The following is a 22,236-nucleotide window of genomic DNA, read 5'->3' on the forward strand; positions in this document are numbered from 1 at the left end:
GCTTTTATATCATATCCTAACTGAAAACCCCAGTATAATCTCTGACAGAAAAAAAGAAAAAATGTTAGAAATGCTGTTCTAATTGATTGAAGTGAAAAATCTGTTGTGTTTGTTTCTTCACTGTAGTAAAAAGAGACAGAAAACGACTTGCAGATTTGCAGAAAGTCTGATACAACCAGAGGAGGTTCACCTGGGGTCAGGCACATGTGACAGAGACACAACACCACCGTCTGCTGATCATATCGAGGAAGTGCAGCAAGTAGAACCAAGTCCATACCTGAGTGAGGATGGTTTAAATGAGAGCAATGTAGAGGTGCAGCCTAAAAATAAGAGCCTAGAGGATTTCGAGTTCCTCAAAGTTCTTGGAAGGGGTGGATTTGGCAAGGTTGTTCTGGCTGAACTCAGAGGCACTGATAAGGTGTTTGCAGTAAAGATTCTGAAGAAAGACGAGCTTCAGAGTTATCAAAATTTGTACCAAACTTTGATGGAGAGACGTGCCCTGGTTCTGGCTACAGAACACCCCTTCCTCACCCAGGTCTCCTGCTGCTTCCAGACTAATGACCGCTTGTACATTTCTGTGGAGTACATGAATGGAGGTGATCTTCAATACCACATTGCACGATTGTTTCGATTTACCGTATCGCGCTCCCGCATTTATGCTGCCGAGATAGCCTCTGCTCTCATGTTCCTCCACCGTAACGGCATCATTCATAGAGACCTCAAACCTAGCAACATCCTGTTAGATGCCGATGGCCATTGCAAGGTAGCTGACTTTGGCATGTGCAACGGGGGCATCCTAGACGGCAAGAAAACCGATACATTATGTGGAACACCTCTGTACGTAGCACCTGAGATACTGTTAGAATGTAAATATGGTGCATCAGGTCTCTAGGTGTCATCATGTATGAGATGATGGTGGGCTATCGTCCGTTTGTTGCTAGAAATAAGGCGAGGCTGTACAAGTCCATCCTTCAGAATAATCCACTTTATCCATTTTGGCTGAGCAGAGAGTCGAAAAGAATTCTCAAGGCATTCCTGGTGAAGAGTCCTGAGAATCGGCTTGGCTGTGTGGTGTCTCAGGGCCAGGAGGAAGCCATCAAAATTCATCCATTCTTTAAGAAAATTGACTGGGAGCTTTTGGAACAGAGGAAGATTACGCCCCCTTTTAAACCAAAAATTACAACCAAAAGAGATACCAATTACTTTAAAGCACGCTTCACTCGTCAGAAGCTCAAGCTTACCCCCACTGATGATTCAAAAATTAAGCCATTTTATCATTAGTTCTTTGATGACTTTTACTACTGTAACCCCAATATTGATTGTTAAGCGTAACTTTACACTGGCACAGAAAATGTTTTTCTTATTTGAGCATTAAGTTTTTCATTGATTATGTTTCATTAAAATAAACAACTTAGAAAGTGTGAAAGCCACAAGCATTTGCACATTTGCACCAGCACATTTGCACCTGGTGCATTTGCACCAGCCCACAGCATTTCCTCAGCCCAGATGTAAGAAGAGCACACCTTTTGCTGGCGAGAGATGACACACAATCCATGTGGACTAAATGCAATTTCACAAGTCCTACACAGCATTTATAAACACACCATATTACATTCATAGTCATTCATAAACTAGGCAGGCACTGACATACAGCATTACACTAGATGTCAGACTGTGTATGGTCATGTTTATGAGAAACAAATTTGAATTTGCCATTGTTCATGTCTTCATTAAACTGACTTTGTGCACTAGACTATTGTCATGGGAACAGGTTTAGGCCTCTTGGTTCCAGTTCTTGGTTTGCATTTCCTCTTTAGTGCTGATTTTGTTTAATCTCTATATTTGGTGATTCACACTATTTTACAGTAGCTTTTAAGTCGTAAATTTCAAGCAGACCAGTTTATAGGCATTACATCAGTGGCTGCAACATAAACTGACAGTTCATTTCTGACGCATGGAGCATGCATGTTGTGGCCTATACATTGCACTATACAGTGCACCTCATCACAAGGCTTGTGTTTGATGATTAAAAAGAGAATTGACAAGAGAAATGCCATTTCATGGATGAGAGCAGTTTGTTCCTATAGATGTGATGAACATTATATGCCTTAAATGTTTTCTGGCCCATTTCATTATGTGGCTGAAAGATGATGGATCTGAAGAACACCAGAACCCAGGCCATGGATGAGAAAAGAAATAAAGACTGTGAATCGCTACTACTACTACTACTACAGCTCTGTGCTGTTGTTTTGGTTTTGTAGCTATATGTCCTTATGTTGTTTTATGCAGCACCATGGTCCTGGAGAACCATTGTCTCATATCACTATGTACTGCATCAGCTGTACAGTATGTGGCAGTATGTGGTTGAATTGACAAAAGCTTCTTGACTTGACTTCCAACCTTTTTTCCTCTGAGAGCTACTTTGAAAAAATTAAGGTGGCCAAGAGCTACTTGTGTTATCTTATAAGTAACATTTATTTACATAGCTTATTACCATAAACAAACCAGCTGAATAAGCATTTTTGTGAACTTTCAAAAAGAAATGTCAATATCGAAGTCATATTTTGCAATAATTCAGTTTAAATTCCCATAAACAGCATGTTAATTGTAGTCGAGTGAATTAATTTAACACAACAGGTTTGCTGAATAGACTTATCAGTTATTATTGTCAGATTTCGTTCATTCACATGGATTCTGTTATTTATCAGCAAATTGTTACTTACAAGTTCTGGCACATAGTCTATTGGCCTCAGCAAGTCTGAAAAAGACCCTTTTTGTAAAAAAGGGAACACCTTTGATATTGAAAATGATATTAATTTTGAAAACAGAGATCTGAAATTGTATTGGACTTGATGTGATTAAATAATAGTATTTTTATGGCATTCATATGAATATGCAATGGGAACTATTAAACAGTACTTTACTACAAAATACCACTTGCAATAATAAGAAATGTAGATTAAAAAACAATAAAGTTCAATAATTTATCTCTGTGGGGAAAGGGCTGTACAGATAGATTTAGACCTGGATCTGTCTACAGATTTGGAACCTGAACAGGCACCTACAGCAAAGCAAAGTACAGCAATAATCCAGGATTAGGTGTAAAAGGAGTCCTGTTTGCGAGGTTTAGAAAACCTAGAGCTGACAACCTCGGTGTAGAGACTCTCTGGAGAGAAGAGCCGGTCAAAAGGAGGAAAAAAGAGGCCAAAGAGAAAAAAAAAAGACAGGTTTTCTAACACAGACTGCCAACATTATACTGAAAAAATCATGAGCAACAGTAAATCTAAAAGCAAACCTAGTAAATGCACTTAAAGTTTCGTTTTAAACATGCTCACGATCACCTCCCAGATCCAAGAGAGTAGAGAAGTTTGGCTTGGAGTGGAGTGAAGTTTGACAGTTATTTAGGGAATTCCACCACACCTCACATGAACTGAGACACCTGCTAGGAAGAAAATTAGGGGCTGATATTTCACAAATCTGGTACAACTGGCCAGATGACAATGGAAGAAATGGCCTTACAGTAATTTCATAACAGCAAGATGCATGTGTCAAAGCCTTATCTGCGAAAATAGACATCACTAAGATTGTGATATGCATGCAACATGACAAACAGTTTCACAATATATCCACTGCCTCACGGAAATGCACACAGCGTACTTTCTCAACCAGATGACATTAATGAGGGGAGTGTGACAGCATATGAGGTACACATGGAAACAGCTTAAGTGGACTGAATCCAAAAATATCTGTCAAAGTAAAAATTCTAAGGATTACCTGAACAGCAGGAAATTGAACAGTGGGCAGTTTATGCAGAGAAATAGCTTGCACAAAGCAGGCTGCAGCAGATGAAAAAGAGAAACAAGCTCAAAGTTCAGCTAACAATGATGCAAGCAGTGGCTCGAGGAGTGAAGAGCAGTGGAAGAATGAGAGAGAGAGGATGCTGAATGTTTTAGCTAACCACTGATTCTGACTTAAATGTTAAAATTCTACAAGACTTCCTAGAAAATAAATATTGCCCACTAGGTGCATATGCTAAGCACAATTTAAATGACTTAACAAATGGACACATTCAATGTAGAAGGAAAAGACGAGATTATTAGATTTAGGTGCAGGGAATTCTGTGATAAAAATAGATATATTTGTGAAGATTCCAAGATTCCTTTCATATTTTGAACACTGTCCTGTTTAATTTGCAAATTGGGAACAAACCTAAGACACTGACTTGAGCATGTTTGCCTCACAGACCACCCCAGGCCCACAGACAAATATCAACCTCTATACATCATTTGTACTGGACCATATCAACAAGTATATTGACAACACCACTGTCAAACATGTGAAACGATGGATGGTCACAAACCATCAAGCAAAGCTGAGCTGTTTGCTTTTTTGCAAAAAGAGTGGTATAAAGTTACCCAACAGCAATGTGAAAAACTGGTGGAGAGCATGGAGCCAAAATGCATGCAAATCAGGGTTATTCCACCAAATACTGATTTCTTAATGTTATTTAGCCAAAGCATTAACAATTTGCATTTTTTTATTTGAGTTATTAAAGCCCTGCAAATACTGCATGATCTTTGGTTTTATTTATTTATTTATATATAAATATATATTTTCTATCTCTCTATCTATCTCTCTATCTCTCTCCCCCTCCTCTAAGGCGCAGCTCCCGAAGCGCCCAACCTCTGCCTAGGGGACGCCTCAGGAGTAGGCGGAAGATGTAGTTCATAGAGGGGAGATGCAAGGCCTGATGTAGTTTATAAATGCAGTCTACGGCGATGCCCCAGGTCCCAGGGGTAAGTTGACATCTGGCCCTAGAAAGAAACGGGAGGGAAGCGTCTTCCACCCGTGGTGCCGAGCGACGTCCACGGAAACTCCATCGCGGAGCGGCGTCCCCGGCTGACAAGGTGGTGGAAGCCCGCCTCCAGTGGGACCGATAAAAAGGGGGTGTCCCCCATGGCCTGAAGTCGAGTGACGTCCTCCTTGTAAATTCCCTGGGGGAGCGACGTCCTCGACCATAACGAAGATGGGGACACCTCCCTGGGGAAACAGGGAAAAGGATCCACCGGATGCCATCCACCGGTTGTCCAGGGCTCTAGCCAGCAGACTGCAAATCCTTACCGAAGACAGGAACTAGCTGGGAATCCCGCTGGGTCTCAGAGAAGGTCCATGATTCTGTAACGTCTGGGACCCCCGCCCTATGCGGGGCTCGACCCCAGACGCCCGTGGTGTGTGTGCGCACGCCAGCACACGGTGTAATGAGACCCATGTGCAGGATTCAGCGAAGCACTGCTTTTATTACATTTAAGACGCGACATAGGGAAACAAACGTAACACTAGACATGGCGTGGTTAACTAAACAAAACCTAGACCTTAGCTTGGACATGGAACCTAGCAAACAAAACCCCAACAGAAACCACAGTACAGATAACAATCATGGACAAGGACACAAACACAAGGATCCCTATTTATAGGGGTAGACATTAGGGCTAATGGGATACAGGTGACAATCAGGATAGGAACAATAGGAAGGGCGTAACAAAAGACACACAAAGAAGCAGGCTTCCAAGGTTCACCTGCCAGCGCCCTCTCTGGGCCTGGCAGGGAACTGTCCAGCTGTTCCTGACATATATATATATATATATGCAGCTATTTAGTTGCTACTGATTCTCAGGAGTTGAAATACTATGGATGGAGAAAAACAAAACACCAAAATCTAACTCAGTTGCTAAGAATAACGGTTGCGTGTAGAAGGACACTTGTATCTAACTGCCATCTTGACCTTTTAGCAACAGCAGATGACTGAAACAAAGTATGAATCAACAATCGAATAATTAGTATGTACTGCTTACACTATACGCATTTGCCACCTACATGATCGGAATTTGTTAGAAAAGAGAGCTAACTGGAAGGAGGCGTCTCATTTTCCATTGAACTGTGTGGCTCATTATTTCACTTCTACAATAGAAATTCTTAATAAACACTTTGCTTACTTTTTACTAGGTTTTTCCTTACAGTTTTCCCCCCACATTACCTGTAGGAGGTGCTCTTAATTCAGTTGTACTGGAACTGTGCCAAGCTTCCCATGAATGTGAACATAATTGTGAATCGTACTCGTAATGGTGACATCTTTATTTAACCCTACAGAGGAATGTTGTGGATCACAGAATAGGTGAGATGCCTTACTGTCCATAACAGCACCAAAATAATAAAACACAAAAATATGGTGAGTCGCGTTGTGTTCTCTGTGCATATGTTTAATTACGAATGCAAATGTATCAGGGTTCCATACACAGTGAAACATGTTAGCTCAATAAAGTTATGTAAACTTATTTATTTTCTTTAACTTTAAATGAGAAGTTTTGGATATTGAACTTTGAAGTTTATATGTTTTCATAAATGAAACTTAAATTAAGCCATTGTGTTGACTACTCCCCAGTCTGGAGGCAATCCCAGGAGATTCTGAGCACAATGCCTTGGACAGGTTGCCAACCCATCACAGGGCACAATCACACACACACACTAAAGACAATCATCTACAACACGTCTTTGGACTGGGGGAGGAAACCAGAGCAGCTCTGGCAACATGTATTTAGTAGTATGAGTGGGAAGTTACAAGTTAAATTCTCTGCAGAACACATTGTTCTAGAGATCAAATGTGTGAAAAGGTGGTGTTTGTGGTTTGTGCATATATGTGCATTATAGTATTTAAACCTGTGTTCCTCTGTGAGAAGAGCTCAGTGTCTCTGATGCACCATGGCTCTCCCCCAACTGGTTCTGCTCACCTCTCTCCTGTCTCAGATAGGACACTGTGGTAAGGTTTTTTTCAACATGGAATCTTGTGATGGTGAATAGAGTATTGCATGCAAAGTCTTAGAATAAATCTAGAATAATAAGGATTTTCTACCAAGGATTTTCTTCTAACTGCTCTGACAGAACATTTTTGTTTGCTGAATATCTCCTTAATACACACTCATACTGTTTGCTTCATATTCCCATGTCCAAAGAGAAAACTGAACCATTGCATTTTGTTTTTTATCTGTCTCTCTATTTAAAAGCTTATGTTAACATGGGCATAGTGAATGGCTCGGTGGCTAAAGCTCATTCCAGACCCTACATGGTTTCTGTTCAAAAAGATGGAAAACATACATGCGGGGGCTTCCTTGTGTCTGAGAACTTTGTCATGACGGCTGCACACTGCTGGAATCCGTAAGCTTATTACTTTGCTGTCATTCTTACACACTGAATCAGTGAAGTATCTGAAATGATGAGGATTTCTGAGAAAAGGGTCTTCACACTTTTGCATTCAGTTTCAAAATTACATGTGACATTAGGCAGAAATATGATTTCCTGCTTATACACACTTTAGTTTACACACTCTATAGCTTTAACTCTATAAACTTTTTAGTTTTGGGTCACTTTTGATTTGCAGGGTTTTTTTGGTCTATAAATTTTAGCACTCGTGTACATACATGAAGCAAAGTATAGACTTCTGTATGCTTGACCTTCATTTATTAGTAAAAGTGTTAAATACTGGCAAATAATATAACAATTGTTCTTTCTAACAGAGGAACAAAACTATCTGTTGTATTGGGTGTTCATGATCTAAAAAAGGACCGGTCAGCTTTGACACGTACAGAGGTGAAGCTTTACCACATCCACCCGATGTATGACTCTGAGAATCTGCTTGGTGATATCATGCTGCTGCAGGTAAACCACCAGACACCATATGTTTCTCGGTATGATGAAAATGAAAGACAGAAATAAAGTTTATGGAAAGTGTGAACGTTTTATGTTGTAACAGGCTGTGGGCTGATTTGAGCAACTGCGGTGTGGTTTAAGAGTATGTGTTCTCAGTGGACTACAGTTTGTCTAAAATCTAAAAATTGCTAATACTTTATACTATAATGTTAGAATATCGGGTGCATGTTATTATTATTTTTTTTATAACACACAACAGTATCAGATGATTGGTAAGTTCTTTATTTTGATTGGACAGAAGGATTATTTTTCTATAACAAAACTAAAAATAATGATTTTATATATATATATATATATATATATATATATATATATATATATATATATATATATATATATATGTGTGTGTGTGTGTGAGTGTGTGTGTGTGTGTACTTTTAATTATTTATTTTATTGATTTATTTTTTCAACAGTTAAACAAAACCATCAAAAAGACAAAGGATATCAGTTGGATTACGATACCAAAAAAACAGAATCAGGATGTTAAAGCCAACCAGGTTTGCAGCATAGCAGGCTGGGGGAAACAATCTGACAACGGTAGATCAAGTGATCGTCTCATGGAAGCCGATGTCACTGTTATGGACACACAGATCTGTGAGAAACAATGGGGAGAGCCTTTCTCTGTCTCCAGTGTGGTGTGCTCTAAGAGTCGTGGAGGGTTTTGTCAGGTATATAGACACATACTCAATTTTAAACACAGCCATTACATTCATCACACAGGCTAGATGGAGAAAAATTCATGACACATGTGCATCTTTTTACAGGGAGACTCTGGAGGTCCTTTGGTGTGTAAGAACACAGCCGTCGGTATTGTTTCATTCTATGAGGACGGAAAGTGCAAAACACCACGGTTGCCCTACGTTTACACCAAAATTTCCAAATATCTGCCTTGGATAAATTGTATTTTGGGACGAAAAGAGTGAGCACTTAGCTATTATTTCATATGCTGTGTTTAAGCCCCTCCCCTTTTTTCATGAAAAAAATCTTAAGTCATTGTGTGGGTTTGTATTTATCTCTTGTATTTGAGGCAGCTACACTCATAGAGAGTAAATATGCGTTTACTCTTAAAAGGCAATATACAACAGAGGTGCAGCAAAAGAACCTCACGGATAATTTTGTCACATTGTGCTTATATGTCTGCAAATTACAATGTCAAAACTAATAATAAATTAATTCAGTCATTTTTAATGTATTTATTTATTCTTAGTAAATAAAATATGCAAACATTTTTTCAAAAATCTGTGTTTGTTTGTCTGTGCAGCTGTGGTATTGCAAAGGAGCCATCAAAAATTTAATATCTTTGACTTTTTAAGTAAAATGAATTCTATTATGGACATTTATATATGGGTTATATATATAACCTATATATAAATATAAATATATACATTTAAACACAGAAATCAAAACCAGATATGAAAAACCAGAGCTTTTTCACTTCAGATGTGATACTGTAGACTTTTTAAGTAAAATGAATTCTATTATGGACATTTATAAATGGGTTATTATTTTAACTTAAATATTTGAACTTGTCTCAGACTTCAGTGTGTCATGAAGCAGACACACAGGGTTGGATGCAATTGCTGGGCTTTTAATAATAAAAGTAATAAAATTAGGAAAGTACAAAAAAAAATCAAGAACTAGGGTAAACAGGAACAGCGAACAATCCATTTCATTTCATTTTCTTTTTCTGGCAGACGTCGTTATCCAAAGCAACTTGCAAATTATCTCTCTTTTTTTTATACAACTGAGCAATTGAGGGTTAAGGGCCTTTCTGAAGGGCCCAGCAGTGGCAGCTTAGTGGACCTGGCATTCGAAATTCACAACTTTCCGATCAGTAGTCCAGGATGCCCAGAATTTCCTGCACCACTCTGCCACACAGCTCACTCCCTCCCAGTGTGTGCTAAGCTATAACCATGCTCTGTTCCCTTGGAATGCTCCAGAGAATCCCCCATAGTCAACATTTAAGCAGAGCCAGCAGGTATGAGAGGCTGCCCACTGAGAGAGTGCCCTCCACTTCCCGAACACCCACACAAATCTACCAGGATTGGACCTGGGATTCAAACTCATAACCTTCCAAACAACAGTCCAACTCCTTTACCACTAAGCTACCACATCCTTAAAGCGTCGACCATGGGGAATTTTTGAAGCATTCTAAGGGAATAGTGCAGGCTGATAGCTTAGCACACATTGGAAGGGAGTGAGCTGTGTGGTGGAGTAGTGCAGGAAATTCTGGGCATACTCAGCCCATGGTAGGTACAGGGCACAGTCCTCAGGGTTGGAGCTACAGAATATATGCAAAACAGCTGATAGCCTGATTTGCCTGCTCTACTTGGCCATTAGACATACACTCATTCAAACACTACAGACAATTTAAAGATGCCAGTCAGCTACAACATATCTTTGGACTGGGGAAGGAAACCAGAGTACCCCTGGCAGCAAGTGGGCCACTTGTGTAGTGCAAGTATAAAGTTGACCTTTTGGGGAAGAGCTCTAAAAGATGAATTGTCCGCAGAAAACAGTGTTCTAGAAAATGTATAACGGAGTGGTGTTTGTGGTTTGTGCTGATAGGTGCAACATAGTATTTAAACCTCTGTTCATCTGAGAGAGGAACTCAGTGTCTCTGATGCACCATGGCTCTCTTCCCACTGGCTCTGCTCACCTGTCTCCTGTCTCAGATAGGTCACTGTGGTAAGGTTTTTTTGTTTTGTTTTTTCACTACATATGAAATGTTGTGTTGGTGAAAAAAGTATTTCATGCAAAGTCTCAGTTTAAAATTGAACCATTGTATTTTGTTTTATCTGTCTTTCTTTTTTTAAAAAAGCTTATGTTAACATGGGCATAGTGAATGGCTCGGTGGTTAAAGCACATTCCAGACCCTACATGGTTTCTATCCAAAACAAAGGAAAACATACATGCGGGGGCTTCCTTGTGTCTGAGAACATTGTCATGACGGCTGCACACTGCTGGAAACCGTAAGCTTAGCAATTTGCTGAGTCATTCTTACACATTGAATCAGTGAAATATCTGAGAGGGTTGTGTCACCTATTTATTTGAAATGATGTGGATGAGGATTTCTGAGAAAAGGGTCTTCACAAGTTTCATAATTACATGTTACATCAGTCAGAAATATGATTTTCTACTTCAGCTAAAATAACTACATGTTGACAAGAGCAATCTCCCTAGGACGATATGAGGGAGAAACCCTGAGAGGAACCAGACTCAAAAGAAAGCCTGTCCTTGTCAGGGTGACAGTTTAAGCCCTCATGCAAGCACTCTTGCTTAAAGAACAGTGTTTATTTACATGCTTATGGCTTATAATGCACACTAAAATGTGCTTTGTAGCTTATACACACTCTGTAGCTTAGAAGATAGTCTGGATGGAAAGGCAAATCATTGCAGAGCATCATGCACACTCACAATTACACACTTACTGACACAATTTAGGTGTGTAATTGTGCAATTTAGCATTTTAGGGGTAATTTAGCATATCCAATCCACTGACCTCAAGTTGTGGGCAGCAGTAGGAAACCAGCAAACTCTGAGGAAACCCACATGAATACAAGGTGAACAGGAAGATCAGGACTGAACAAGAAGCCAAATTATTTCAGCTGTATTAAAGGTTAATTTATCACACGGTTGTTTGTAATAAAATCTCTATTCCATTATAAAACTCTCTTATTCCGGTTAGCTAGAAGTGAAGACAAATCAACGGGGATGCAAACTTTTGCACTCATGTGTGCATACATGCAGCAAAGTATAAGCATCCTCATGTTTGACCTTCATTTACTTATAAAATTGTTAAATATTGGCAAATAATATTTTGTTCTTTCTGACAGAGAGATGACCATTGTAGCAGGTGCTCATGATCTAAAAGAGGACCGGTCAATCCATACAGAGGTGAAGCTTTACCACATCCACCCGAAGTATAACTCAGAGACAAAGTTCAATGATATCATGCTGCTCCAGGTAAACACCCAGACACAATTTGTTTCTCACTGTGATGAAAATGAAAGACAGAAGTTTCATTCATGAGTGTGAGAGTGTGAACGTTGGCTTATAGTTTGACTAAAATCCAAAAGAATGCTAAGAGTTTATAATAATAATGTTAGATTATCTTTATAATTGCAAGTGAATGTTATAAATGTTTACAACACACACAACAGTACCAGATGATTATTGAATTCTTGATTTTGATTGGACAGAAGGATTAATTGTTCTATAACATTTATAGAACAATGTTATATTGTTCTATATCAATATCAATCGATATTCTTCAGGAGTGAGGTGTTTGAACTTTATAGCTTCTCGGGGGTTGGCAAGATCCCAATCTTTTTAAGTTTGTCTCATAAACGTAAAAAGAAAAAGAAAAAAAAGAAAACAATGCAGTAGTGAAGGAATTTGTATTTATAGTTTCTATAACACAAGTGATAACAGGAACTCATTCACATGAACATTCCACAATTTAAAATGTAACTACAAATACTTAAAATTAATCCATGTCATTCATTAATAAATAAAAAAGTTGTTCTCAGTGCCAATGGTTGATTAATTTCCTATAACAGTGCTCCCTGCTTTGTTCAAATTCTACATTTGAATAATGCTAAATCACTAATAATGACTTTAATAAAAATATTAAGATATTTTTTAATTACAGTTGAACAAACCCATCAAAAAGACCAAGGATATAAGTTGGATCACGATACCAAAAAAACAGAATCAGGATGTTAAAGCAAACCAGGTTTGCAGCATAGCAGGCTGGGGGAAACAATCTGACAACGGAAGATCAAGTGATCAGCTCATGGAGGTCAATGTCAATGTTATCAAAACAAAGGACTGCAAGAAACAATGGGGAGAGCCTTTCTCTGTCTCCAGTGTGGTGTGCTCTAAGAGTCGTGGAGGGTTTTGTGAGGTACATAGACACATACACCATATTAAACACTGCCATTACATTCATCACACAGGTTAGATGAAGAGAAATTCATGACACATGTGCATCTTTTTACAGGGAGACTCTGGAGGTCCTTTGGTGTGTAAGGACACAGCCGTCGGTATTGTTTCATTCTACGAGGATGGAAAGTGCAAAACACCACAGCTGCCCTACGTTTACACCAAAATTTCTAAATACCTGCCTTGGATAAATCGTATTTTAGGACGAATGGAGTGAGCATTTGGCTATTATTTCATATCTTGTGTTTAAGCCCCTCCCCTTTTTTCATGAAAAAAAAAATCTTGCTGCAAATGAAAATAAAGGAGTGAATAAAAAAAAACAGCAAAATAAAATTTCCAAATATTATTTCAAAAATCAGTTTATTTGTCTTTTGTTCCTGCATATATTTGTTTGTTTGTTTATGTCCCATTTTCTATATTTGTCTTTATGCTAATAAAGGCTTTGTTTTTACACTTAGACACAGAAATCAAAACCAGATATGAAAAACCAGAGCTTTTTCACTTCAGCTGTGATACTGTAGACCAGAAGTATTATGTATTATAAATGTATTATGAATATTTATTAATGGGATATATCTCATTGAACAATATCTCATTTATTTTTGATGTTTTTATAAAATGCTTGTTGCAGCAGAACCCCTTTGTTTAAAGAGAAGAAAAGGAAATTGTTCATCTCCCACCCTGACAGGCCTTCTGTAGTGCTCAGTGTGTTACTCAGATGAGTAAACAGAGATGCAGAGATAACCTCTTCACTACAGAGAAGACAAATAAATAGGCAGGATGTTATCATAATTCTCATATTGCATATTGTCATTTCAAAATCATTATTTGAGTGGGTGGCACATGGCAAGTGGGCTTTCATAGGAAACTCACACACAGCTTCAAAAAAACATTCCAATAGGTGGACTGGCTATAATAAATAACCTCTGTGTGTGTGTGTGTGTGTGTGTGTGTATACAGTTCCCTCTGACTTGTATCACATCCTATGATCCGCTTGAACAGGATAAAAGAATTGTTTGAGTAGAAATGATATAAGAATGGTTTAATGTAAGTGGTGTAATGACAGATTTTTTGCACTTAATCAGTGTAAGCATTAAGTTTGGTTGTGTTGGTTCTACATTTCTGAGTCATTTTCTCGAACTGTAATTATATTTGTAATGGTTGTTTCAGTTAAATTTGTGCCAGTGACTGAAAGGTTGTGAGATCTGATACTGTTCGGCTTTGAACCCATAACCCACAACTGCTTGTATATGTTATTTTGTAAAAATGTGTTCACTAAACCAATAAATGTTAAACATTAAGGCTAAGCATGTGAGGCCCTTTCAGCCTCTTCTGCCTGTAACAGACCACCACAAGCCTCATGTTTCCTTAAGCCACGTCATCAGAAGCTTTACGCTGGAAACATGTGGTTGGTTTTGCACTGCAGGGTCGTTTTTTAAAGGTTGGTGGTCTCGAGTCAGAATGTCTCAGTACAGATACAATCTGTTTACCGTAAGCCTTTTTTTTCTGACTACAGGAAAATGATGTGTGGTGATAATTTCTTAGTCAGCATTACATGGTTGTGAAAGAGGGGCTACAGATCTCATTGCTGATAATTACATTAGACAATATAATGTAGATTATAATACCTAATCACAGAGTGCAGTTTAGTCATACAAACAATTCTGATGCATGTAACAGAAAAGACTTTCATTACACTAATGGTTATTTGTTCTGTAGATACAAATTCAGTTTAGTTCTCCAGAGGCCTCTTGAGAAAACAACAGTTTGATTTAGTAAAATTGCAATTTATTTCCCAGTGAAGCCACTAGTAAATGCTAGGATTTAGAACAATAACCCCAACAAGTCTTAGATCTTAGCGCCTTGCATACAGTAAGTATTCACCCCAGCAACTTTTTCATCTTTTTGTTTGTTACAACCTGGACCTGAAATGGACTACAGAGGGCATCCCTAATAATGCAGCATGGGACAAAATTAACATGGATTGAAAATGATTTACAGATTAAAAATGTGAAGATTTGCTCTCAAAAGTTAGATTAGATGTTAGATGTTAGTTACAATTAGAGTCAACATCTGTGACATTGTGGCATTGGTACAAGTGTATTAGTTACAGCAACGTAGCTGAGTTTTTTAAGCAGTGTTTTTTTTTACAATAGATTGCTAAAATTTCAACAGCCCCCTTATACTGAAATCAGTGAAATAACTTTTTTTAAGTATAATAATATATGTATTATAAAAAAAAATATTATTAAACTTATTTACACACACAAAAAAAAAATACTGTGATAGCCTAAGAAGCATGTGTAGTAAATTTGGTCCAAATAAGACAAAAAAGATGAATAAAGGCAAACATTCTGTTAAAAAAAACTGTTAAAAATTGAGTCATGCTATCTGTATAAGTAATGAGTAAGAGGTAACAGTTTTTGTGGCAGGTTGAACACGCCACATCATTCTGCTGCTTCCTGCGGCTTTCAGTGTCATGGTACACTGTGTGCTCAGTTGTGCATCTACAAACAAAAACTGCTGCATCTAACCCAGTATCTGCACTGTTTACTTCCTTTTAATCTATTTAAAGATTGCTTGTAATAATGTATGTGGGGGCACAGGGGTTTGGTGGTCTGTTTATGCCATGTTTATGCCTTTGTCCATGCCTATTCCATGATTCGCTGTTTTAGCCATGCTTTTTTTCCCACTGCCTGTTTTTCACCTTGACCTGCCTTTTTCTTTCGGATTTGTTTTTGGAATCATCCGTTTGAGTTGAATGAATAGTCCACCTGCATTTCTGTCCTCTCAGCCTGCCTCTGTTTCTCGGGACAGAATACTTTGCTGAAACATGGACATATCAAGAATGGAAAGAGTGGCTAAATATGCCTATGCCTGACTCCATCTGCTTCCAGCAGTTGTGGAACCTGTAACCCCTGGATCTTTTCAGTAGCAATAAGGACCTGCTACTTGGGTTCAAGCTTCAGGACCTGCCCAAGGAAGAACCGTAGCTGGGGTTCCTGCTGTCATGCCTGATGGGCCGAGCCTTCCGGTGGGCAGGGCTCCTTTCTGTAACAGGAAGCCTGCCTGTTGCGGGTGGAGGAGTTTGTTCATGCCATGAGTTTAGGAGGCACAGGAGGAACCTTGAAGAGCTGCTGAGAAGAGCCAGCCTGAACCAGCCTCACCACCTACTATGAGGTCAATCTGGTAGCCTTCCCTGCTCCCAAGCTTTCTGCAGAGGCAGATGGGGCAGTCTCCAGCTCTAAGCTCGCTGAATTAAACGAAAAATCCATCTGTACTTGTGTCCTCTCAACCTGCCTCTGCCTCCCACTGTGCCTTGTGACAGGCATCAATGAAGTTAAATCTGGAAAATCTTGAATAAAGCTGCCCTCTGCACAAGGTTTTGTGAAGCAGCACCTCTAGAAATAAAATCATATTTCTTTTGTAAATCTCAGAACAGTCCATTTAGAAATAAGGTAGAAATTTGTTTTACTTTTTGCCAGTGTGGGGAACTGTGCATTGTGAAGTTTATAGACAAAAAATTTTAGACATCTACTGCCAGTAAGTCTAATCCTTCTTGTTACTAATTTGTATGTCTGAAATACCCCTCAAAAATATACTTCAAACAGGAAAGAAGCTATTGATGAAAAAATATAGAACCTTGAATGAGATACATAAAAACATTAAAAGAACTCAAAAACAAATTGATTTTTACTGCATACTATTGATTCAGACACAATTCTAATCCAACAGAAGATGGTTCTATAGTTACAGGTGTAGTACCAGCCATTTTGTCATAGCTAAAGTAGCTAATTGCCATTTCATATGATTCCATATCATATATTGCTTTAACAAATCTATGTAGAAATGTACAGCTCAGTAGTTTGTATTATGACAGAGGAGTTCTGTATAATGGACCTGTTTTGATATTTTGCAATACTCCATGCTGTTGTGTGTGTTGTTTTTTTCTCCTGTTACATCACTCACCGGAAGGAACCCTCGCCTGAATACTAGGACTTCCGAGTTATGGAAGTTCACTTTTGTTCACACCATGATTCAGCTTGAAGTACAGTAGCGTTAGGTCATTCTGTGTGCTGAGCCATGTGTTTGCCATTGTTCTACTGACATTGTGTATGACCGTTTGCTCTGTTTATCGCTTTTTGTCTTTTGCCCTTGCTGGATTTGCCACTATGCTTTTTTGACTCTGAGTCTGTTCTATCAACCTGTCTTTGTCTCGCTGTTTTTTGTATTTGGTCTTTGGATTTATTAAAGTTGTTTGCTACTGTGCCCATGGATCCAGCTCTTCCTTTATTACAGGATACTTTGCCACCGATGGATCCAGCGGATATGGTGCAACTCCAGGCCATCATGGCTCAACAGGGTCAAGCGCTAGCAGCCTACCAGGAGCATCTATTGCCCTTCAAAGCACCAACAACCAGCTGCTCCAGGCCTTGGCCAATCCATCAGCTCCATGCCTTGAGGCTACCCACATGGCAATAGCCAAGAAATGATGGCTCCGCTGACCACTGCAAAGGATTTCTATGACAGTGTGAGGTATTTTTTGCACACCAACTGGATATGTACTGCCCAGACTCCACCAAATGTGCCAGGGGTCCTGAACAAAAGAGTCACTCTGGAGGAGTTCCAGCACTGCGTGTGCCTCCAGTTATGCTTCTACTGCAGTCAGGCTGGACATTGCTGCGATGTCTGCCCTGAGAGACCTGTCATCCAAAGCCCCAAGGTGAGCCCCTCCATTTGTCCTTTCAGTTTCCACCTTCCTGTACAAATATGTCATGGTAATAGCACCCACTGTGTCTCAGCCCTAGTGGACTCGAGGTCAACCATCAACTTTATCCACCACCAGCTGGTTTAAGAACTTTGTCTCCTGACCACCACCTGCACCATCAATCTGAGGATAACAGCATTTGATAATCAACCCATTGGGGGCAGCCTCAATTGCCTCAACTCACGAAATTGCTCTCATATTCTTGCAGACAGGTCTTTTCCATGTGGAAGAAACCACATTCCTTGTGACCTTCTCTCCAGCTAATCAATTTAAAATGGGGTTTCCATGGCTCTGGGACCATAACCCACTGCTCTCATGGCCAAACAAAGAACTCGTCCCCCCGGTGCCTCCAACAAACGTATCCGGGTTTTCCCAAACAGGAAACCCTGGATGACAAGCGAAGTCCAGGCTCTGATCAGGGCTCATAACTTGGCCTTCAGGTCTGCAGGTCTGCCAGAGCTGACCTGAGGAGAGGCATCCAAGGGGTCATTATGAATATCTTGTAATGCCATGTGGACTGACCAACATGCCCTCTGTGTTGCAATCATTTGTGAATGAAATCTTTAAAGATCTCCTATATATAACTATACTAACTATAATGCTGCAGCTGCCCCCTTACAGCCTTGCTCCATGGGAAATCCAAGAAATTACCCTGGCCCAATGCTGCACAGCAGGCTTTCGACCAACTCAAGCATAGACTCCATGTCTTCATTCTCAGATCATATTCCTGGTTTCTGGCACAAATTTAGGAGACCCAAATAAATTGCACAGTGAAAAATACTTGTCCTCCTGGGTAGCATGGTGATGCAGTGACCATTGTTGTTGGCTTTCAATTCCAGAGTATTCTTATGCTTAGTTGGATTTTACTTTTATTTATTTTTTTTGAGATTTTTTTGTTTTTTAGAGATTTTTTTTTTTTTTTTTTTTTTTTTGAGAAATTTTGAATGACAAGTCACCTATACCACTTCCAGGATTTAACAGTACTTCATTCAAAGCCAGTGGCGGACCGTCAGGGCCAGCAAGGCCTTCTCTGCTGGCATAAACAGCAGTGATCTAAATCAATGACTTGCAGTTTAATATATTTAATATATTTTTCCATGAATGTGTATTGGATTATTCCCAATAGTCTATTCTCTACATTTCATAGCTTTTCTCTTGGTTATGCTGCTTCCAGTAGTGTATATTTATGATGAGTATTTATCCAATCATATTTCAGCCAGTGGCGGACATCAGTGAAAGAGTGAAAGAGTTGCCAGAGTGAAAGAATAGGCCTTAAGGCCTTCAGAATCAATAGTACAGGCGCCCGTAGCTTAAAATAAGCGGCAATAAAACTGTTACCATAACCAATCAGATTTTGAGTTGGCGTCACATTATACATTGTTATACATTATTTGTTTATTCTCTGTGTCTCATTTCGGATGCTGCGTCCTCCAGAGATTGCAGTTTGCTGCATACGTCATCATGAATGTCTTTTTTGAGAAAACCATAATAATTGACTATTCCTTTAAATTTAAATTGTGTAGAGTTTATGGAGAGTTGCAGAATTTTAGGAGGGCTGAGTAGAAATGTTAGGGGGGCTAAAGTCCCCCTAAAAATGGCCTAGCAACGTCCATGGTGGCGTCATAATGATGGTATAGAGGTGAATTAATTCAGGAAGGACACCACTGAAGGCCTAGATGTGAAATGCATGGCCTGCCACTGCTCAAAGCAGAGATGGGTGAACGCTTTTACCTAAAAAAGAAAACCACAATGAGCAGGTCATGCAATGAGTCTGCATGTAGGAAATCTAAGTCTTTGTCTCAGTGTGTGTTAGTGGCAGGATGAAGACGGTGCACATTTTGCTGCTTGCTGCAGCTTTTAGCATTTTCACTTTTAATGGTAAGTGCTCACTTCTGAATAATAATAAAGAATACTGCACATAGTTTTTTTTGATATACTGAGCCCCTTGTATGTTGTGTACTTTGAATATTCCTATAGTGAAAATGCATGACTTGTGATTTATTCCCTACAATCTAAATCTACTCTTCTTCATTTTTGTATCATGATGTAGAAATAGGAGAAAATATCAAAGTGAATCTTACTAGACTGACTTCTTCCAGGCACACATGGAGAGGAAATCATCAATGGCAAAAAAGCCAAGAAGAACTCACTGCAGTACATGGCATCTGTACAGTATAAAGACATGCACAGATGTGGAGGATTCCTCATAAACCCCAGCTATGTGCTCACTGCTGCCCACTGTTACATTAGGTAGGCTTCTCATGGTGTGTGTTTCTTAATAATCAAAAATTTGTGGATTTAATTGCTTCAATATAATATCGAATTTTAATACCTGCCTTATTCTTAAACAGTGGCCTTAGTGTGGTCCTCGGGACTCACAACATCGATCCGAAAAGGAATGATTTGAGAAGGTACACAGTGAAAAGCGTGCACATTCATCCATTTTATAAGGAAAGCCCTCGTAATGGGGTTGACATTATGCTTCTGAAGGTATGGATAAATCCATTAAACAAGTAAAGTATTCACAGAGCTGTTTGTAGGTTGACTACAGAATCCAAATAATTACGATAATTTAGATTAGCAAGAGTGCTGTTGTACTGAATATCAGCACTGGCTTGGGACCGGCACTGCATCCAGTGGCTGGGGTTTGGGCACTGGCTTGGGACCGAACCTGTGTAATTATCGTTATAAATGCTGTTGAATTCTCAAATCTGATTGGTCAGAAGCTTTGACACTGACAGTGATCCTGGCTGAAATTCTAATCACAGGTGTATATGAATGTACCTTTTTCTATAGTACCAACTATAGTAATGTTCTTTAGTAAGAACTCATTCAGTGGTGGACACTTCACATAATCTACACCTAATAATTAAAAAAAAGATCAAATGTGCTGTTATTTAACAAAGCAAACAAAGTTTGAATATATTTTCTGTATACTCGTTGATGTTAAACCTTTTTCAAGGAGCTGTGCATTTAACATTTATTGACGGAATCTCCAGTGTCAGTGTTTTGTAAGCAAGTAAGAGTTTCACTGAGGGAAAGTCTTCCAGACAGGGGAACTGGTGCTTTCCAGTTTCTCTGTAAAGTGATAAGCTATGCTGTCTGCTTGTCTGGTGTGGGTGGCACAGGAACAGCTGTTTATAGCTGCTAAAATGCACTACTGTTGTTAATTATTGTCCTATAACAGCAAGCTCTGTCGTGTTCTATGGCTAACAAATGTACTTTTTTCTTACAAAAAAAGCTTTCAAAGAAAATCAATCTGAATGAAAAGGTGAAGATTGCCAAAATTCCAAACAAGCGGCAACAGGTCAAGCCCAACATCAAGTGCCAGGTTGCAGGATGGGGAAAAACTGAAACCCGGGAAAATATGACTGACCTCCTGGTGGCTGATGTGTCAACTATAAATATTGCAGTTTGTAAGAAGGAGTGGGCCAAAGTGTTTCCACTGCCACATGATGTTCTTTGTGCAGGAGCATACAAAACCAAAAGTGGGGCATGCCAGGTACGATGATGCATGAGATACATGAATTTTTCCGCATCATGGTGCTACAAGATTCCACATTACAAACATTTGTAAATTTGTCCTGTTTTGACAGGGTGATTCCGGTGGGCCTCTGGTGTGCAAGGGTGTGGCAGTGGGCATAGTGTCCTTCAATTTTAAGGGAAATTGTACATATCCAAACTTGCCTAATGTCTACACTACGATTTCAGCTTACACTGACTGGATTAACAAAGTGATCAAAGGAGACACTTAACATGGATGTTCTTCATGTGTTGCTTAACTTGATATCATGTGATTGCTCCAGAACTTGTCATTCTTCAATAAAGATACAGAGGCAGAAAAAGAGAGTTGATTTCTTGAGTCTTTCTTAAACAGTCACAGCTAAAAGAAGTTCTGGATGCTTCTCCTGTGAAAGGTACTATAAAGCTGTCAAAAATGTGCTTGTATCTCAACACATTCAAGAACAAAGTGTTTTAATGAGCAACACTTTGACTGCAACTGAAGTCTGACACTTAGACTGGAGTGCTCTTCTGCAGAAACCACATTAAAGTTACACCATCACAACACACTTCATTTACACAGCTTTTAGAAGCAGGCAAAATACAATAACTTAATGACATATAGACTACCACATTGTTATATAAGCAGAAAAATTGTTATTATGTGGTGTCTTGCACTTGTATCACTCTTGGTTTACTAAACAGCCACATTTTGCTTGTGTGAAAGTTGCCCCTAATTCTTACAGCGCTGCATGGGCAATCATACTAAGCACATTTTACACAGTTCACACAGTGCACAAAGATTCTCTTCATGCAATGTACTCATACAAAGGTAATAACCATTCAACAACAACAAAATAATAATAATAATAATAATATGCTCAAAGTGCTGTACAATTATCACAAGTGAGGGGCTGAGACAGATGCAATGGCAGGTAAATCAGTTTTGTTTTGTTTTTGTTTGTTTTTTTTACACATGGCAAAGGATCCAAATAAACAGACAAAATTCTAAGTCAAAACAACAGGCATATTTCAGCCATTCAGCAAACAGCTAGGAATAGGGCAGTCAAGAGCAGGTTGAGAAAACCAGAAGCAATATTAAAACCTAAGAGGTGAACGATGAATATAGGCTCAGTAATGACCGGTCAGGCAACACTGAGCACATACTTCACGAAGTCTGTGAGTGTGTGATCCATACTTGGATAAAATAAAAGTTAAAGAGAATAAGCCACCATTAAAATGACACAAATATTTCAGAA

The 22,236-nt window shown here is 39.1% G+C and overlaps 3 protein-coding genes across 4 annotated transcripts; all 3 read left to right on the forward strand.

The window, feature by feature from the left end:
* The first annotated feature begins 6,657 nt into the window (after positions 1-6,657).
* Positions 6,658-8,958, forward strand: LOC131360583 (granzyme B-like). Its single transcript, XM_058401183.1, has 5 exons — positions 6,658-6,814; positions 7,059-7,209; positions 7,569-7,710; positions 8,175-8,429; positions 8,526-8,958. The coding sequence occupies exons 1-5, from the start codon at positions 6,757-6,759 to the stop codon at positions 8,682-8,684; spliced, it is 765 nt and encodes a 254-aa protein (XP_058257166.1). The 5' UTR covers positions 6,658-6,756; the 3' UTR covers positions 8,685-8,958.
* An 853-nt stretch (positions 8,959-9,811) lies between these two features.
* On the forward strand, positions 9,812-13,063 carry LOC131360597 (granzyme B(G,H)-like). The gene is made up of 5 exons (XM_058401204.1): positions 9,812-10,449; positions 10,583-10,733; positions 11,598-11,727; positions 12,416-12,670; positions 12,767-13,063. Exons 1-5 carry the CDS (start codon positions 10,392-10,394, stop codon positions 12,923-12,925), a joined length of 753 nt encoding a protein of 250 aa, XP_058257187.1. The 5' UTR covers positions 9,812-10,391; the 3' UTR covers positions 12,926-13,063.
* A 5,382-nt stretch (positions 13,064-18,445) lies between these two features.
* On the forward strand, positions 18,446-21,310 carry LOC131360224 (mast cell protease 4-like). 2 transcript variants are annotated; one of them, XM_058400452.1, is made up of 5 exons: positions 18,446-19,354; positions 19,527-19,726; positions 19,828-19,966; positions 20,718-20,978; positions 21,073-21,310. In XM_058400452.1, exons 2-5 carry the CDS (start codon positions 19,635-19,637, stop codon positions 21,229-21,231), a joined length of 651 nt encoding a protein of 216 aa, XP_058256435.1. In that variant the 5' UTR covers positions 18,446-19,354; positions 19,527-19,634; the 3' UTR covers positions 21,232-21,310. The 2 variants fall into 2 exon arrangements, with proteins under 2 accessions (XP_058256435.1, XP_058256434.1); XM_058400451.1 differs by having other exon boundaries at positions 19,576-19,726.
* Positions 21,311-22,236: the final 926 nt, after the last annotated feature.

This window comes from Hemibagrus wyckioides, linkage group LG10, assembly GCF_019097595.1.
Source record: "Hemibagrus wyckioides isolate EC202008001 linkage group LG10, SWU_Hwy_1.0, whole genome shotgun sequence".
NCBI classification, from domain to species: domain Eukaryota; kingdom Metazoa; phylum Chordata; class Actinopteri; order Siluriformes; family Bagridae; genus Hemibagrus; species Hemibagrus wyckioides.

Bases quoted from the DNA above. Each gene is read 5' to 3' on its own strand.
- LOC131360583 (XM_058401183.1), top strand. From the start codon at position 6,757: ATGGCTCTCCCCCAACTGGTTCTGCTCACCTCTCTCCTGTCTCAGATA. The intron at 6,815-7,058 runs GTAAGGTTTTTT...TCTATTTAAAAG, and splicing joins GTCTCAGATAGGACACTGTG to CTTATGTTAACATGGGCATA. The intron at 7,711-8,174 runs GTAAACCACCAG...TTTTTTCAACAG, and splicing joins GTGATATCATGCTGCTGCAG to TTAAACAAAACCATCAAAAA.
- LOC131360597 (XM_058401204.1), top strand. From the start codon at position 10,392: ATGGCTCTCTTCCCACTGGCTCTGCTCACCTGTCTCCTGTCTCAGATA. The intron at 10,734-11,597 runs GTAAGCTTAGCA...TCTTTCTGACAG, and splicing joins GCTGCACACTGCTGGAAACC to AGAGATGACCATTGTAGCAG. The intron at 11,728-12,415 runs GTAAACACCCAG...TTTTAATTACAG, and splicing joins ATGATATCATGCTGCTCCAG to TTGAACAAACCCATCAAAAA.
- LOC131360224 (XM_058400451.1), top strand. From the start codon at position 19,297: ATGAAGACGGTGCACATTTTGCTGCTTGCTGCAGCTTTTAGCATTTTC. The intron at 19,355-19,575 runs GTAAGTGCTCAC...GACTTCTTCCAG, and splicing joins TAGCATTTTCACTTTTAATG to GCACACATGGAGAGGAAATC. The intron at 19,727-19,827 runs GTAGGCTTCTCA...ATTCTTAAACAG, and splicing joins GCTGCCCACTGTTACATTAG to TGGCCTTAGTGTGGTCCTCG.